Here is an 18,386-nt window from a genome sequence, read left to right on the forward strand (position 1 = left end):
CTTTCTTTCTTCCTTCCTTCCTTCCTTCCTTCCTTCCTTCCTTCCTTCCTTCCTTCCTTCCTTCCTTCCTTCCTTCCTTCCTTCCTTCCTTCCTTCCTTCCTTCCTTCCTTCCTTCCTTCCTTCCTTCCTTCCTTCCTTCCTTCCTTCCTTCCATCCATCCTTCCTTCCTTCCTTCCTTCCTTCCTTCCTTCCTTCCTTCCTTCCTTCCTTCCTTCCTTCCTTCCTTCCTTCCTTCCGAGTGACCAATGCTTTCAATCTAAACATGCTCTTCAGTTTAAATGAACTCCTATCCGCTCTTTAGATAACTCATATACTGTATCTGTGTGTTTCAAGTTCCATCGTAAAATGTTAGGAATGGAAGAGGAGAGGACTTATTTCATTACTTTATAAATACGGAACTCATTTAAAGCAGATCTAGAGTGATAATATATATTTAAACACTTGTCTTACTGAGGAATACTGGTAATATAGAAGGTTACATATAGTCACGAGGGTGACAATGACCACTAGTCCCTATGTAGTGCACGACTTTGAACAGGGCCCATATTGCACGATAGGAAAAAGGTGCCATTTGGGACGAAGTCTGGATTCCAGTGATTCCACAGAGTCTGACATCCTTCCTCACACCACTGAGATAATAGAATAGGATCACTTGACAAGCGTACACACTCTGGGGGCGGGGGGGCAAGGGTTCAAAAAAGGTTCATTGGCCGTCCCTGTGGAAGAACCCTTGGAAGAACTCTTTTTCAGTTCCATGTTGAACCTTTTTCAGTTCCATGTAGAACCCTTTTGGGTTCCATGTAGAGCCCTCTGTGAAAAGGGTTCTACATGGCGAGGCACTGGAACGAAAGGTTCTACATGGAACTGAAAAAGGTTCTACATGGAACTGAAAATGGTTCTACATGGAACTGAAAATGGTTCTACATGGAACTGAAAATGTTCTACCTGAAACCAAAAGGGTTCTTCAAAGGTTTCTCCCACAGGGACAGCTGAAGAACCATTTTTGGTTCTACATAGCATATTTTTTCTTCTGAGAGTGTATGTCTCTGTGTTGAACCAATACTCAACCAGCCGTATCCCATGAGTCTCTCTGTATTCCAGTGTGGGGATGGATGTTACTTCCTGGTTGGTCCATCCAGTAGGTCACGTGACAGGTCATGTGATCAAAATACTTAGTAAAATAAATACTTGGTGGTTGTCTTGCTGTCTCCTCCTCTCTCCATCCCTTCATCTCTCTATCCCTCTATCCCTACATTCCTGATAGTCACAGAACACAAGGGAAGACTGTCTACTCCTCTTCCTCCTCCTCTTCTTCCTCTTCTTCTTCCTCCTCTTCTTCCTCCTCTCCATCCTCATTAGCGTAAAGCCCCGCCTCCCACCTCAGCGCCATGTTGCTTTTCCTGCGTGTGACGCGGGTAGCCTCCAGCACCTGGTAACCCAGAAAACAGAACAACAAGTCAGTCAAACAGGCAGAACAAACACGGCCTTCAGGTCTACTAACGCTGTAGAGAACCTTCAGGTCTACTAACGCTGTAGAGAACCTTCAGGTCTACTAACGCTGTAGAGAACCTTCAGGTCTACTAACGCTGTAGAGAACCTTCAGGTCTACTAACGCTGTAGAGAACCTTCAGGTCTACTAACGCTGTAGAGAACCTTCAGGTCTACTAACGCTGTAGAGAACCTTCAGGTCTACTAACGCTGTAGAGAACCTTCAGGTCTACTAACGCTGTAGAGAACCTTCAGGTCTACTAACGCTGTAGAGAACCTTCAGGTCTACTAACGCTGTAGAGAACCTTCAGGTCTACTAACGCTGTAGAGAACCTTCAGGTCTACTAACGCTGTAGAGAACCTTCAGGTCTACTAACGCTGTAGAGAACCTTCAGGTCTACTAACGCTGTAGAGAACCTTCAGGTCTACTAACGCTGTAGAGAACCTTCAGGTCTACTAACGCTGTAGAGAACCTTCAGGTCTACTAACGCTGTAGAGAACCTTCAGGTCTACTAACGCTGTAGAGAACCTTCAGGTCTACTAACGCTGTAGAGAACCTTCAGGTCTACTAACGCTGTAGAGAACCTTCAGGTCTACTAACGCTGTAGAGAACCTTCAGGTCTACTAACGCTGTAGAGAACCTTCAGGTCTACTAACGCTGTAGAGAACCTTCAGGTCTACTAACGCTGTAGAGAACCTTCAGGTCTACTAACGCTGTAGAGAACCTTCAGGTCTACTAACGCTGTAGAGAACCTTCAGGTCTACTAACGCTATAGAGAACCTTCAGGTCTACTAACGCTGTAGAGAACCTTCAGGTCTACTAACGCTGTAGAGAACCTTCAGGTCTACTAACGCTGTAGAGAACCTTCAGGTCTACTAACGCTGTAGAGAACCTTCAGGTCTACTAACGCTGTAGAGAACCTTCAGGTCTACTAACGCTGTAGAGAACCTTCAGGTCTACTAACGCTGTAGAGAACCTTCAGGTCTACTAAGGCTGTAGAGAACCTTCAGGTCTACTAACGCTGTAGAGAACCTTCAGGTCTACTAACGCTGTAGAGAACCTTCAGGTCTACTAACGCTGTAGAGAACCTTCAGGTCTACTAACGCTGTAGAGAACCTTCAGGTCTACTAACGCTGTAGAGAACCTTCAGGTCTACTAACGCTGTAGAGAACCTTCAGGTCTACTAACGCTGTAGAGAACCTTCAGGTCTACTAAGGCTGTAGAGAACCTTCAGGTCTACTAAGGCTGTAGAGAACCTTCAGGTCTACTAAGGCTGTAGAGAACCTTCAGGTCTACTAACGCTGTAGAGAACCTTCAGGTCTACTAACGCTGTAGAGAACCTTCAGGTCTACTAACGCTGTAGAGAACCTTCAGGTCTACTAACGCTGTAGAGAACCTTCAGGTCTACTAACGCTGTAGAGAACCTTCAGGTCTACTAACGCTGTAGAGAACCTTCAGGTCTACTAACTCTATAGAGAACCTTCAGGTCTACTAACGCTATAGAGAACCTTCAGGTCTACTAACGCTGTAGAGAACCTTCAGGTCTACTAACGCTGTAGAGAACCTTCAGGTCTACTAACTCTGTAGAGAACCTTCAGGTCTACTAACGCTGTAGAGAACCTTCAGGTCTACTAACGCTGTAGAGAACCTTCAGGTCTACTAACGCTGTAGAGAACCTTCAGGTCTACTAACGCTGTAGAGAACCTTCAGGTCTACTAACGCTGTAGAGAACCTTCAGGTCTACTAACGCTGTAGAGAACCTTCAGGTCTACTAAGGCTGTAGAGAACCTTCAGGTCTACTAAGGCTGTAGAGAACCTTCAGGTCTACTAAGGCTGTAGAAAACCTTCAGGTCTACTAACGCTGTAGAGAACCTTCAGGTCTACTAACGCTGTAGAGAACCTTCAGGTCTACTAAGGCTATAGAGAACCTTCAGGTCTACTAACGCTGTAGAGAACCTTCAGGTCTACTAACGCTATAGAGAACCTTCAGGTCTACTAACGCTGTAGAGAACCTTCAGGTCTACTAACGCTGTAGAGAACCTTCAGGTCTACTAACGCTGTAGAGAACCTTCAGGTCTACTAACGCTATAGAGAACCTTCAGGTCTACTAACGCTGTAGAGAACCTTCAGGTCTACTAACGCTGTAGAGAACCTTCAGGTCTACTAACGCTGTAGAGAACCTTCAGGTCTACTAACGCTGTAGAGAACCTTCAGGTCTACTAACTCTATAGAGAACCTTCAGGTCTACTAACGCTGTAGAGAACCTTCAGGTCTACTAACGCTGTAGAGAAACTTCAGGTCTACTAACGCTGTAGAGAACCTTCAGGTCTACTAACGCTGTAGAGAACCTTCAGGTCTACTAACGCTGTAGAGAACCTTCAGGTCTACTAACGCTGTAGAGAACCTTCAGGTCTACTAACGCTGTAGAGAACCTTCAGGTCTACTAACGCTGTAGAGAACCTTCAGGTCTACTAACGCTGTAGAGAACCTTCAGGTCTACTAACGCTGTAGAGAACCTTCAGGTCTACTAACGCTGTAGAGAACCTTCAGGTCTACTAACGCTAGTAGAGAACCTTCAGGTCTACTAACGCTGTAGAGAACCTTCAGGTCTACTAACGCTGTAGAGAACCTTCAGGTCTAACTAACGCTGTAGAGAACCTTCAGGTCTACTAAGCGCTGTAGAGAACCTTCAGGTCTACTAACGCTGTAGAGAACCTTCAGGTCTACTAACGCTGTAGAGAACCTTCAGGTCTACTAACGCTGTAGAGAACCTTCAGGTCTACTAAGCGCTGTAGAGAACCTTCAGGTCTACTAACGCTGTAGAGAACCTTCAGGTCTACTAACGCTGTAGAGAACCTTCAGGTCTACTAACGCTGTAGAGAACCTTCAGGTCTACTAACGCTGTAGAGAACCTTCAGGTCTACTAACGCTGTAGAGAACCTTCAGGTCTACTAACGCTGTAGAGAACCTTCAGGTCTACTAACGCTGTAGAGAACCTTCAGGTCTACTAACGCTGTAGAGAACCTTCAGGTCTACTAACGCTGTAGAGAACCTTCAGGTCTACTAACGCTGTAGAGAACCTTCAGGTCTACTAACGCTGTAGAGAACCTTCAGGTCTACTAACGCTGTAGAGAACCTTCAGGTCTACTAACGCTGTAGAGAACCTTCAGGTCTACTAACGCTGTAGAGAACCTTCAGGTCTACTAACGCTGTAGAGAACCTTCAGGTCTACTAACGCTGTAGAGAACCTTCAGGTCTACTAACGCTGTAGAGAACCTTCAGGTCTACTAACGCTGTAGAGAACCTTCAGGTCTACTAACGCTGTAGAGAACCTTCAGGTCTACTAACGCTGTAGAGAACCTTCAGGTCTACTAACGCTGTAGAGAACCTTCAGGTCTACTAACGCTGTAGAGAACCTTCAGGTCTACTAACGCTGTAGAGAACCTTCAGGTCTACTAACGCTGTAGAGAACCTTCAGGTCTACTAACGCTGTAGAGAACCTTCAGGTCTACTAACGCTGTAGAGAACCTTCAGGTCTACTAACGCTGTAGAGAACCTTCAGGTCTACTAACGCTGTAGAGAACCTTCAGGTCTACTAACGCTGTAGAGAACCTTCAGGTCTACTAACGCTGTAGAGAACCTTCAGGTCTACTAACGCTGTAGAGAACCTTCAGGTCTACTAACGCTGTAGAGAACCTTCAGGTCTACTAACGCTGTAGAGAACCTTCAGGTCTACTAACGCTGTAGAGAACCTTCAGGTCTACTAACGCTGTAGAGAACCTTCAGGTCTACTAACGCTGTAGAGAACCTTCAGGTCTACTAACGCTGTAGAGAACCTTCAGGTCTACTAACGCTGTAGAGAACCTTCAGGTCTACTAACGCTGTAGAGAACCTTCAGGTCTACTAACGCTGTAGAGAACCTTCAGGTCTACTAACGCTGTAGAGAACCTTCAGGTCTACTAACGCTGTAGAGAACCTTCAGGTCTACTAACGCTGTAGAGAACCTTCAGGTCTACTAACGCTGTAGAGAACCTTCAGGTCTACTAACGCTGTAGAGAACCTTCAGGTCTACTAACGCTGTAGAGAACCTTCAGGTCTACTAACGCTGTAGAGAACCTTCAGGTCTACTAACGCTGTAGAGAACCTTCAGGTCTACTAACGCTGTAGAGAACCTTCAGGTCTACTAACGCTGTAGAGAACCTTCAGGTCTACTAACGCTGTAGAGAACCTTCAGGTCTACTAACGCTGTAGAGAACCTTCAGGTCTACTAACGCTGTAGAGAACCTTCAGGTCTACTAACGCTGTAGAGAACCTTCAGGTCTACTAACGCTGTAGAGAACCTTCAGGTCTACTAACGCTGTAGAGAACCTTCAGGTCTACTAACGCTGTAGAGAACCTTCAGGTCTACTAACGCTGTAGAGAACCTTCAGGTCTACTAACGCTGTAGAGAACCTTCAGGTCTACTAACGCTGTAGAGAACCTTCAGGTCTACTAACGCTGTAGAGAACCTTCAGGTCTACTAACGCTGTAGAGAACCTTCAGGTCTACTAACGCTGTAGAGAACCTTCAGGTCTACTAACGCTGTAGAGAACCTTCAGGTCTACTAACGCTGTAGAGAACCTTCAGGTCTACTAACGCTGTAGAGAACCTTCAGGTCTACTAACGCTGTAGAGAACCTTCAGGTCTACTAACGCTGTAGAGAACCTTCAGGTCTACTAACGCTGTAGAGAACCTTCAGGTCTACTAACGCTGTAGAGAACCTTCAGGTCTACTAACGCTGTAGAGAACCTTCAGGTCTACTAACGCTGTAGAGAACCTTCAGGTCTACTAACGCTGTAGAGAACCTTCAGGTCTACTAACGCTGTAGAGAACCTTCAGGTCTACTAACGCTGTAGAGAACCTTCAGGTCTACTAACGCTGTAGAGAACCTTCAGGTCTACTAACGCTGTAGAGAACCTTCAGGTCTACTAACGCTGTAGAGAACCTTCAGGTCTACTAACGCTGTAGAGAACCTTCAGGTCTACTAACGCTGTAGAGAACCTTCAGGTCTACTAACGCTGTAGAGAACCTTCAGGTCTACTAACGCTGTAGAGAACCTTCAGGTCTACTAACGCTGTAGAGAACCTTCAGGTCTACTAACGCTGTAGAGAACCTTCAGGTCTACTAACGCTGTAGAGAACCTTCAGGTCTACTAACGCTGTAGAGAACCTTCAGGTCTACTAACGCTGTAGAGAACCTTCAGGTCTACTAACGCTGTAGAGAACCTTCAGGTCTACTAACGCTGTAGAGAACCTTCAGGTCTACTAACGCTGTAGAGAACCTTCAGGTCTACTAACGCTGTAGAGAACCTTCAGGTCTACTAACGCTGTAGAGAACCTTCAGGTCTACTAACGCTGTAGAGAACCTTCAGGTCTACTAACGCTGTAGAGAACCTTCAGGTCTACTAACGCTGTAGAGAACCTTCAGGTCTACTAACGCTGTAGAGAACCTTCAGGTCTACTAACGCTGTAGAGAACCTTCAGGTCTACTAACGCTGTAGAGAACCTTCAGGTCTACTAACGCTGTAGAGAACCTTCAGGTCTACTAACGCTGTAGAGAACCTTCAGGTCTACTAACGCTGTAGAGAACCTTCAGGTCTACTAACGCTGTAGAGAACCTTCAGGTCTACTAACGCTATAGAGAACCTTCAGGTCTACTAACGCTGTAGAGAACCTTCAGGTCTACTAACGCTGTAGAGAACCTTCAGGTCTACTAACGCTATAGAGAACCTTCAGGTCTACTAACGCTGTAGAGAACCTTCAGGTCTACTAACGCTGTAGAGAACCTTCAGGTCTACTAACGCTGTAGAGAACCTTCAGGTCTACTAACGCTGTAGAGAACCTTCAGGTCTACTAACGCTGTAGAGAACCTTCAGGTCTACTAACGCTGTAGAGAACCTTCAGGTCTACTAACGCTGTAGAGAACCTTCAGGTCTACTAACGCTGTAGAGAACCTTCAGGTCTACTAACGCTGTAGAGAACCTTCAGGTCTACTAACGCTGTAGAGAACCTTCAGGTCTACTAACGCTGTAGAGAACCTTCAGGTCTACTAACGCTGTAGAGAACCTTCAGGTCTACTAACGCTATAGAGAACCTTCAGGTCTACTAACGCTGTAGAGAACCTTCAGGTCTACTAACGCTGTAGAGAACCTTCAGGTCTACTAACGCGGCCTCAGGCCTACGCGTAGAGAACCTTCAGGTCTACTAAGGCTGTAGAGAACCTTCAGGTCTACTAACGCTGTAGAGAACCTTCAGGTCTACTAACGCTGTAGAGAACCTTCAGGTCTACTAACGCTGTAGAGAACCTTCAGGTCTACTAACGCTGTAGAGAACCTTCAGGTCTACTAACGCTGTAGAGAACCTTCAGGTCTACTAACGCTGTAGAGAACCTTCAGGTCTACTAACGCTGTAGAGAACCTTCAGGTCTACTAACGCTGTAGAGAACCTTCAGGTCTACTAACGCTGTAGAGAACCTTCAGGTCTACTAACGCTATAGAGAACCTTCAGGTCTACTAAGGCTATAGAGAACCTTCAGGTCTACTAAGGCTATAGAGAACCTTCAGGTCTACTAACGCTGTAGAGAACCTTCAGGTCTACTAACGCTATAGAGAACCTTCAGGTCTACTAAGGCTATAGAGAACCTTCAGGTCTACTAACGCTATAGAGAACCTTCAGGTCTACTAACGCTGTAGAGAACCTTCAGGTCTACTAACTCTATAGAGAACCTTCAGGTCTACTAACGCTATAGAGAACCTTCAGGTCTACTAACTCTATAGAGAACCTTCAGGTCTACTAACGCTATAGAGAACCTTCAGGTCTACTAACGCTATAGAGAACCTTCAGGTCTACTAAGGCTGTAGAGAACCTTCAGGTCTACTAACTCTATAGAGAACCAGGAGATGCAGTGTTATAATTTAGTAATAATTTAGTGTTATCCTCTGGGCATCCATTGCACATCTTGTTGTATAGTTTTTTTTTTACCCAATGAAATGAAATTAAAAGTTATATTCAATTGAATTTAAGTTCTAGTTGCTATATTCCATTGGTATTACGGTATATAGGGTATTGTTTATAGTTCTACCTATCTTTTACTCACAGCCGCCATATAACCACAGTAAACCCTGTATAAACTTTACACCGAGCATGGGAACTATACACAGGCTGACATGCATGCACACCACCACAACAACAGGTTACCCGGGGCATCAAGACACACTGCAGGACGGGTAGTGAAAGGAAACGGGCATAACTCCTCTGAATCAGAGAGTTGCAGAGGGCTGCCTTAATAAACATCCACGGTACAGGAAGCAGTTGTTGTTTTTTTGGGGGGGGGGGGGGGGGTTAACTACCTTGCTCAAGGGGCAGAACGTTCCACCTTGCCAGCTCGGGGATTCAAACCAGCGACCTTACGGTTACTGGCCTAATGCTCTTAACCACTAGGCTACATTTTAATATTGATTTTATTTTTTATTTAACCTTTATTTAACTAGCAGGCTAGCAGGGTTACTATAGGCAGTCCTATAGGTGGGAGAGTGAGAGAGGCAGCGAGGGGGATTATGTTGTCTTGGTGCTGCGGTGGGTCAGAGGTACAAGGAAGGAGCCATTGCGTTTGAACAACATGTCTGAGTGCAGGGTAGAGTGAGTGAGTAAGCACACACACACACACACACACACTGGTTCGATACCAAATGGCACCCTATTCCCTACTTAGTGCACAACAAAAGTAGTGCACTATATTGTAGTGCACCAAATAGGGAACATTGTCAGTGGCGTGTATTCATGGATGCCAAGCTTCCCCCAAAATATTTACCAAGAAAAATTAAATAAAATACAAAAACATACAAAAATAATGTATCTTTTGTCTTTCTGTGTTTTTTATAAATTTCCTTCAATTTGCAAGTGGCTGATTTTATCTCACCGGCGAAAGCATTCAAGGGAGCAAAACCCTCTGTTTCAGTGTCTGTAGTAAATGAAGTGTAGCCCATTTATCTGATGCTGTCTGGACAAATAGATTATGATATTGTCGCCGCCTGTAGCGTTGAATGCAAGGGAAGCCAGCGAGCATTTGGCTTCGCTTAATTAAAAAATATTATTAATAAAAATAATAGCCAATCAGCGTTGCGCTAAACTAAGTGAGCTCAACTGTGATTGGTCCTGGCACACCAAAAAAAAATATTTAAAAAATGTCAAGGGAAGCCAGTTTGGATTTGGCTTCAAACCAATCACATCACATCAAGACAAACGTCGTTGACAGGAAAAACTTGAATTGTTGCATATCGTTGTGTTGTTGTCCTCCAGTGGCTAGCTAGCTAACTAAAACTGGCCCTTTCCTAAATGATCCATGCATGGAGATGGGGATCTGGACTTGTGGTTTTACTTAATTCTCCATACTGACCAATGATTATAACGGTGATTCTGATCCAACCATTAATTCATACATTGTTGTGCCCCTGACCTGAGAGGATGTTAGTTCAATATGTAGCTAGATGTAGAAGGCTAATGTTAACTAGCTAACGTTGCCCATGAATGGAAGTTAGGCTAGCGAGCAAAGCATTTTACCCAGGTAGCCAGGGACAACAAAAACTAACAGCGGGTACTGTATGACAGAGTCATGGACCGTTTAGGCAACATGAAAAAGGATGGCATTGGTGTTTCTCAACAAGTAGGGTGAGTCGACATGTTTTTCTACTTCCACACACGATATTTAGCTGACTACTATTTAGTTGATTGACCTAAATTATTTTATGGAATCTTCTAGTTGTCACTGTATTAGAGTAAACAGAAGTGTTTTGATGATGTTGAAATGGTGCTGGAAAAGTAGAGGCAGCTCCTGTTTCCTTTGCGTCATGAGGTAACTCTCTGTGTTTCTAAATCAAAAGTTGTTTAGTGGTCTGGAAATGTCGAAAACATGAACTTTCTTGACCCTTGCTGTAGATCATGTAACTGTTTGTTACATGCAGTATGCTTTGTGGACTTCACCGGACAGATGTTGCTCTCTGGTTTTGTAATGAAACAAAGGTGTGGTTGAATTTATTCTGCCACTGTGTCTTATTGTCTCGGCCTTTAGGTCTATATATCACTCTGTCAAGGCATATGAACTAACAGGTTATAGAGCAAACAACACAATTATCACAATGCATAGATTGTAATATGGCTTTTTGTTTTCTGGCTTGGCTTCCCCGATGATTTTACCCACACACTGCTACTGAATAGGGTTAATTTGGGACACAGTGGACCACTACTGAATAGGGTTCATTTGGGACACAGTGGACCACTACTGAATAGGGTTCATTTGGTACACAGTGGACCACTACTGAATAGGGTTAATTTGGGACACAGTGGACCACTACTGAATAGGGTTAATTTGGGACACAGTGGACCACTACTGAATAGGGTTCATTTGGGACACAGTGGACCACTACTGAATAGGGTTCATTTGGTACACAGTGGACCACTACTGAATAGGGTTCATTTGGGACACAGTGGACCACTACTGAATAGGGTTCATTTGGTACACAGTGGACCACTACTGAATAGGGTTAATTTGGTACACAGTGGACCACTACTGAATAGGGTTCATTTTGTACACAGTGGACCACTACTGAATAGGGTTAATTTGGGACACAGTGGACCACTACTGAATAGGGTTAATTTGGGACACAGTGGACCACTACTGAATAGGGTTCATTTGGGACACAGTGGACCACTACTGAATAGGGTTCATTTGGTACACAGTGGACCACTACTGAATAGGGTTCATTTGGGACACAGTGGACCACTACTGAATAGGGTTCATTTGGTACACAGTGGACCACTACTGAATAGGGTTAATTTGGTACACAGTGGACCACTACTGAATAGGGTTAATTTGGTACACAGTGGACCACTACTGAATAGGGTTCATTTGGGACACAGTGGACCACTACTGACTAGGGTTCATTTGGGACACAGTGGACCACTACTGAATAGGGTTCGTTTAGGGACACAGTGGACCACTACTGACTAGGGTTAATTTGGTACACAGTGGACCACTACTGAATAGGGTTCATTTGGGACACAGTGGACCACTACTGAATAGGGTTCATTTGGTACACAGTGGACCACTACTGAATAGGGTTAATTTGGGACACAGTGGACCACTACTGACTAGGGTTCGTTTGGTACACAGTGGACCACTACTGAATAGGGTTCATTTGGGACACAGTGGACCACTACTGAATAGGGTTCGTTTGGGACACAGTGGACCACTACTGAATAGGGTTCATTTGGGACACAGTGGACCACTACTGAATAGGGTTCGTTTAGGGACCGTGAAACCAGAAGGCAACACAAAATAGATGCAATGCTCTTTCATCCCAGACTTCATCTCTAGGCCTCGTAATGTAGTAATGTCCTGATGCATCGTAATGTAGTAATGTAGTAATGTCCTGATGCATCATAATGTAGTAATGTAGTAATGTCCTGACGCATTGTAATGTAGTAATGTAGTAATGTAGTAATGTAGTAATGTAGTAATTGTAGTAATGTAGTAATGTAGTAATGTAGGTAGTGTAGTAATGTAGTAATGTAGTAATGTCCTGATGCATCTCTAGGCCTCACCAACATGTTGGTGTTGGAGTCATAGAAGTTGAATCCCTAGAATGGTGATCCCATTTCAAGTCAATATAGCCATTTTAGTTATTCTATATTTCTATGGTTGAGGTCATGCGAAGCCCAATGGACAACAGGACAAGCAACATGCAAGGCCACCAACACAGCATGACTCCCTATTCAGTGCACTACTTTTGACCAGAGCCCTGTGATACGCACACAAAACAGGAGACCAAGCCTGTAAGCAGAAAGCAGAGCATTGGACAGGTAGATACCTCTGTAGTATCCTTCCTAGAGCGCATCAAACAGGGGTACTGACAGACAGACGGACGGGCGGACGGACAGACGGACAGACGGACAGATGAACAGATGAACAGAGAGGAGAGGAGATAGACGGAGAAGGAATGGACGAGACGACACAGAGAGAGAGAGAGAGACAGACAGAGGGGAGGCAGACAGAGGGGAGACAGACAGAGGGGAGACAGACAGAGGGGAGACAGACAGAGGGGAGGCAGACAGAGGGGAGGCAGACAGAGGGGAGACAGACAGAGGGGAGACAGACAGAGGGGAGGCAGACAGAGGGGAGACAGACAGAGGGGAGGCAGACAGAGGGGAGACAGACAGAGGGGAGGCAGACAGAGGGGAGACAGACAGAGGGGAGGCAGACAGAGGGGAGGCAGACAGAGGGGAGGCAGACAGAGGGGAGACAGACAGAGGGGAGGCAGACAGAGGGGAGGCAGACAGAGGGGAGGCAGACAGAGGGGAGGCAGACAGAGGGGAGGCAGACAGAGGGGGGGCAGACAGAGGGGAGGCAGACAGAGGGGAGCAGACAGAGGGGAGACAGACAGAGGGGAGGCAGACAGAGGGGAGGCAGACAGAGGGGAGACAGACAGAGGGGAGACAGACAGAGGGGAGGCAGACAGAGGGGAGAGCAGACAGACAGATAGAGAATAAATATTAGAGGGACAACATGAAGTAAAGAATAACAACAGTGATAATGCAATGTCTGTCCCAAATGGCACCCTATTCCCTATGTAATGCACTACTTTTGATCAGGACCCATAGGACTCAGGGGAAAAGTAGTGCACTATGTAGGTAACAGGGTGCCACTTGGGACTTAGTCAGCATTTCCTTTTCACAGGGATATAAAACTGCTTCTACACCGCTTCTAAGCAGCTATCGTGTAATGATAATTACAGTAAGTTGTTACTACAAATTCACTAGCAGCTGTCCATATTCAAGAGGCTCGACAGCCCGCAAAATCTTTGAAAGTACAATTTAGAGTTTTTTGTAAAAATGAATTCTATGTATAATCATATTAAGTCAATATGTCATTATATTAAGGGGGAAATCCACTACATTCACGTGACTCTAACGCTGATTACACTGCAAACAGTTCCTTTTTCTTTTTGTGTCAATTCACTTCCTTTTCACAGGAAAGCCCCTGTGATGATCTGGAGTGTCACAACACAGAGATCATGTGACAGGAAGAGAAAATGACCTTCGCTGCTAGTGACTCAGTGAGGAGCGGATGTCTGCGTCCCCCCCCCCCCCCCCCCCAACAAAATAGATTTTTTAAACATTTAGCAGACGCTCTTATCCAGAGCAACTTACATTTTCATACCTTTTTCCCCCGTACTGGTCCCCCGTGGGAATCAAACCCACAACCCTGTCGTTGTAAGCACCAAGCTCTACCAACTACCAACAGAGACAGACGGGATGTATATGAACCCTAGATTGCTAAAAATGCTACGTATTGGCCATTGAGAATGTTTGAAGCCACTGGTCGGCCATATTGCCACTCCCCATTAGGCGCAGTCCTCCATAGGAATTAATGGAAGTCTACAGTATTTCAATTAAATGTTTCAAGGACAAAATTACATATATTTAAGTATTTTTGTTGATGTAGTGAGGACATAGGAAATCTCTAGAAATTATACTTTAAGGAACATTTTTATTTAAAAAAAAAAGTAGATATATTTAATTAGCATGTTTAACTGACATAATTATTTAAAAGTATGCATTAAGGTGTCTGTAATAGAATAAACAATGTAGACATTAATAAAAGCATTTCTATATCTTTTTAAATATCGTTTTTTTTTTTTTAAATCAACGGTGGGGGGAATACCAAGATGGAGGCACAGTTGCTCCAACACTGCACCCACTATGTGCCATCTAGTGTATATATATAAATCATTCATCCCAAATCTACCTTTTTCCCTATTTACTGCACTACTTTTGACCAGAGCCAATAAGCTTGTACACTATATAAGGAACCGAATGTCATTCGAGACGCAATTACTGTCAGGGAGAAGTGAAAGCCTTGTGGTATTACTTAAAACCTCACAATCAAACGCAACAGAATGCAACTGTACTATACTAAGCATAAGATAACGAGTGGAAGGATAGCACAAACAAGTCATGTACCCAGGCTACTGTAGGTCACTACTAAACCCTGAGAAAGACAGATCAATGAGCACCAGGTGAAAACATCGATAGTACTACTACTACTACTACTATTACTCACGCTGTTGTCCTCTACTTTCTCCCGGCGCTTCACTTTGTGAGTCTCATAGTCCTCCATCAGGGTCTGCATGAAGTTTTTGGGGCGACCGCTGCCCCCGGAGTCATCACTGCCCAGGTCCGAGAGGGGCGAGGGCAGAGGACCCTCAAACGAGGATGGGGAAGCAGGAGGCACAGGACGAATCTTCTCTATCTTACCTGCAGACAAAAAAGGGTTGGAATCAACATTGTAAAAGAACATGCTAATACAATTTCTTTTGTCAATAATACACCGGTGTAAAATACTTAAGTAAAAATACTGTAAAGTACTACTTTACTTCACTATTTATATTTTTGACTACTTTTTCATTTTACTTCTTTACTCCATACATTCTCCTTGACACCCAAAAGTACTTGTTACATTTAGAATGTTTAGCAGGACAGGAAAATAGTCAAATTCACGCACTGATCAACAGAACATCCCTGGTCATCCCTACTGCCTCTGATCTGGAGGACTCACTAAACAGAGAACATCCCTGGTCATCCCTACTGCCTCTGATCTGGAGGACTCACTAAACAGAGAACATCCCTGGTCGTCCCTACTGCCTCTGATCTGGAGGACTCACTAAACAGAGAACATCCCTGGTCATCCCTACTGCCTCTGATCTGGAGGACTCACTAAACAGAGAACATCCCTGGTCATCCCTACTGCCTCTGATCTGGAGGATTCACTAAACAGAGAACATCCCTGGTCATCCCTACTGCCTCTGATCTGGAGGACTCACTAAACAGAGAACATCCCTGGTCATCCCTACTGCCTCTGATCTGGAGGACTCACTAAACAGAGAACATCCCTGGTCATCCCTACTGCCTCTGATCTGGAGGACTCACTAAACAGAGAGCATCCCTGGTCATCCCTACTGCCTCTGATCTGGAGGACTCACTAAACAGAGAACATCCCTGGTCATCTCTACTGCCTCTGATCTGGTGGACTCACTAAACAGAGAACATCCCTGGTCATCCCTACTGCCTCTGATCTGGAGAACTCACTAAACAGAGAACATCCCTGGTCATCCCTACTGCCTCTGATCTGGAGAACTCACTAAACAGAGAACATCCCTGGTCATCCCTACTGCCTCTGATCTGGAGGACTCACTAAACAGAGAACATCCCTGGTCATCCCTACTGCCTCTGATCTGGTGGACTCACTAAACAGAGAACATCCCTGGTCATCCCTACTGTCTCTGATCTGGTGGACTCACTAAACAGAGAACATCCCTGGTCATCCCTACTGCCTCTGATCTGGAGGACTCACTAAACAGGAGAACATCCCTGGTCATCCCTACTGCCTCTGATCTGGTGGACTCACTAAACAGAGAACATCCCTGGTCATCCCTACTGTCTCTGATCTGGTGGACTCACTAAACAGAGAACATCCCTGGTCATCCCTACTGCCTCTGATCTGGAGGACTCACTAAACAGAGAACATCCCTGGTCATCTCTACTGCCTCTGATCTGGTGGACTCACTAAACAGAGAACATCCCTGGTCATCCTTACTGCCTCTGATCTGGAGGACTCACTAAACAGAGAACATCCCTGGTCATCCCTACTGCCTCTGATCTGGTGGACTCACTAAACAGAGAACATCCCTGGTCATCCCTACTGCCTCTGATCTGGAGGACTCACTAAACAGAGAACATCCCTGGTCATCCCTACTGCCTCTGATCTGGAGGACTCACTAAACAGAGAACATCCCTGGTCATCCCTACTGCCTCTGATCTGGAGGACTCACTAAACAGAGAACATCCCTGGTCATCCCTACTGCCTCTGATCTGGAGGACTCACTAAACAGAGAACATCCCTGGTCATCCCTACTGCCTCTGATCTGGAGGACTCACTAAACAGAGAACATCCCTGGTCATCCCTACTGCCTCTGATCTGGAGGACTCACTAAACAGAGAACATCCCTGGTCATCCCTACTGCCTCTGATCTGGAGGACTCACTAAACAGAGAACATCCCTGGTCGTCCCTACTGCCTCTGATCTGGAGGACTCACTAAACAGAGAACATCCCTGGTCATCCCTACTGCCTCTGATCTGGAGGACTCACTAAACAGAGAACATCCCTGGTCATCCCTACTGCCTCTGATCTGGAGGACTCACTAAACAGAGAACATCCCTGGTCATCCCTACTGCCTCTGATCTGGAGGACTCACTAAACAGAGAACATCCCTGGTCATCCCTACTGCCTCTGATCTGGAGGACTCACTAAACAGAGAACATCCCTGGTCATCCCTACTGCCTCTGATCTGGAGGACTCACTAAACAGAGAACATCCCTGGTCATCCCTACTGCCTCTGATCTGGAGGACTCACTAAACAGAGAACATCCCTGGTCATCCCTACTGCCTCTGATCTGGAGGACTCACTAAACAGAGAACATCCCTGGTCATCCCTACTGCCTCTGATCTGGAGGACTCACTAAACAGAGAACATCCCTGGTCATCCCTACTGCCTCTGATCTGGGGGACTCACTAAACAGAGAACATCCCTGGTCATCCCTACTGCCTCTGATCTGGAGGACTCACTAAACAGAGAACATCCCTGGTCATCCCTACTGCCTCTGATCTGGAGGACTCACTAAACAGAGAACATCCCTGGTCATCCCTACTGCCTCTGATCTGGAGGACTCACTAAACAGAGAACATCCCTGGTCATCCCTACTGCCTCTGATCTGGAGGACTCACTAAACAGAGAGCATCCCTGGTCATCCCTACTGCCTCTGATCTGGAGGACTCACTAAACAGAGAACATCCCTGGTCATCCCTACTGCCTCTGATCTGGAGGACTCACTAAACAGAGAACATCCCTGGTCACCCCTACTGCCTCTGATCTGGCGGACTCACTAAACAGAGAACATCCCTGGTCATCCCTACTGCCTCTGATCTGGAGGACTCACTAAACAGAGAACATCCCTGGTCATCCCTACTGCCTCTGATCTGGAGGACTCACTAAACAGAGAACATCCCTGGTCATCCCTACTGCCTCTGATCTGGCGGACTCACTAAACAGAGAACATCCCTGGTCACCCCTACTGCCTCTGATCTGGTGGACTCAATAAACACACATGCTTAATTTGTAAATGATGTCTGAATGTGTTCCCCTGGCTATCCTTAAATTAAAAAATCAAGGTAATGGTGCCGTCTGCTTAATATAAGGAATTTGAAATTATTTATAATTTTACTTTTACTTTTGATAGTTAAGTATATTTGAGCAATTACATTGACTTTTGATACTTAAGTATATTTAAAACCAAATACTTTTATACTTTTACTCAAGTAATATTTTTACTGGGTTTTAACTTTTACTTGAGTTATTTTCTATTAAGGTATCTTTACTTTTACTCAAGTATGACATCTGGGTACTTTTTTCACAACCTTAATAATGACAATATAATAGGCCATGTACTGTATATGTCAGTATAATATACAGTATATACCCTGTTATATTGAGGTATACAGTATATACCCTGTTATATTGAGGTATACAGTATTTACAGATCACAGATCACTGCAGCTGTACATAGCCCATCTGTAAATAGCCCATCCAACTACCTCATCCCCATACTGTTATTTATTTTGCTCCTTTGCACCCCAGTATCTCTACTCACACATTCATCTTCTGCACATCTATCACTCCAGTGTTTAATTGCTGTATTGTCATTATTTCACCACTATGGCCTATTTATTGCCTTACCTCCCTAATC

At 45.1% G+C, this 18,386-nt stretch overlaps 1 protein-coding gene across 4 annotated transcripts in view; it reads right to left on the bottom strand.

Annotated features, from left to right (window-relative positions):
- Window positions 1–854: 854 nt before the first annotated feature.
- Window positions 855–18,386, bottom strand: part of palm2akap2 (palm2 and akap2 fusion) — a 207,062-nt gene continuing 189,530 nt past the window's right edge. For 3 of the 4 annotated variants that reach the window (XM_045692696.2, XM_082960614.1, XM_045692698.2), the window contains 3 exons: window positions 14,646–14,839; window positions 12,394–12,432; window positions 855–1,430 (listed from right to left, as the gene is read on the bottom strand). In XM_045692696.2, coding sequence (XP_045548652.2) covers window positions 1,290–1,430; window positions 12,394–12,432; window positions 14,646–14,839 — 374 coding nt within the window. In that variant the 3' untranslated portion in view covers window positions 855–1,289. The remainder of the gene's footprint in view (window positions 1,431–12,393; window positions 12,433–14,645; window positions 14,840–18,386) is intronic. The other variant, XM_045692695.2, reaches the window with a different exon arrangement.

This window comes from Salmo salar, chromosome 13, assembly GCF_965601325.2.
Source record: "Salmo salar chromosome 13, fSalSal1, whole genome shotgun sequence".
Classification (NCBI taxonomy): Eukaryota; Metazoa; Chordata; class Actinopteri; order Salmoniformes; family Salmonidae; genus Salmo; species Salmo salar.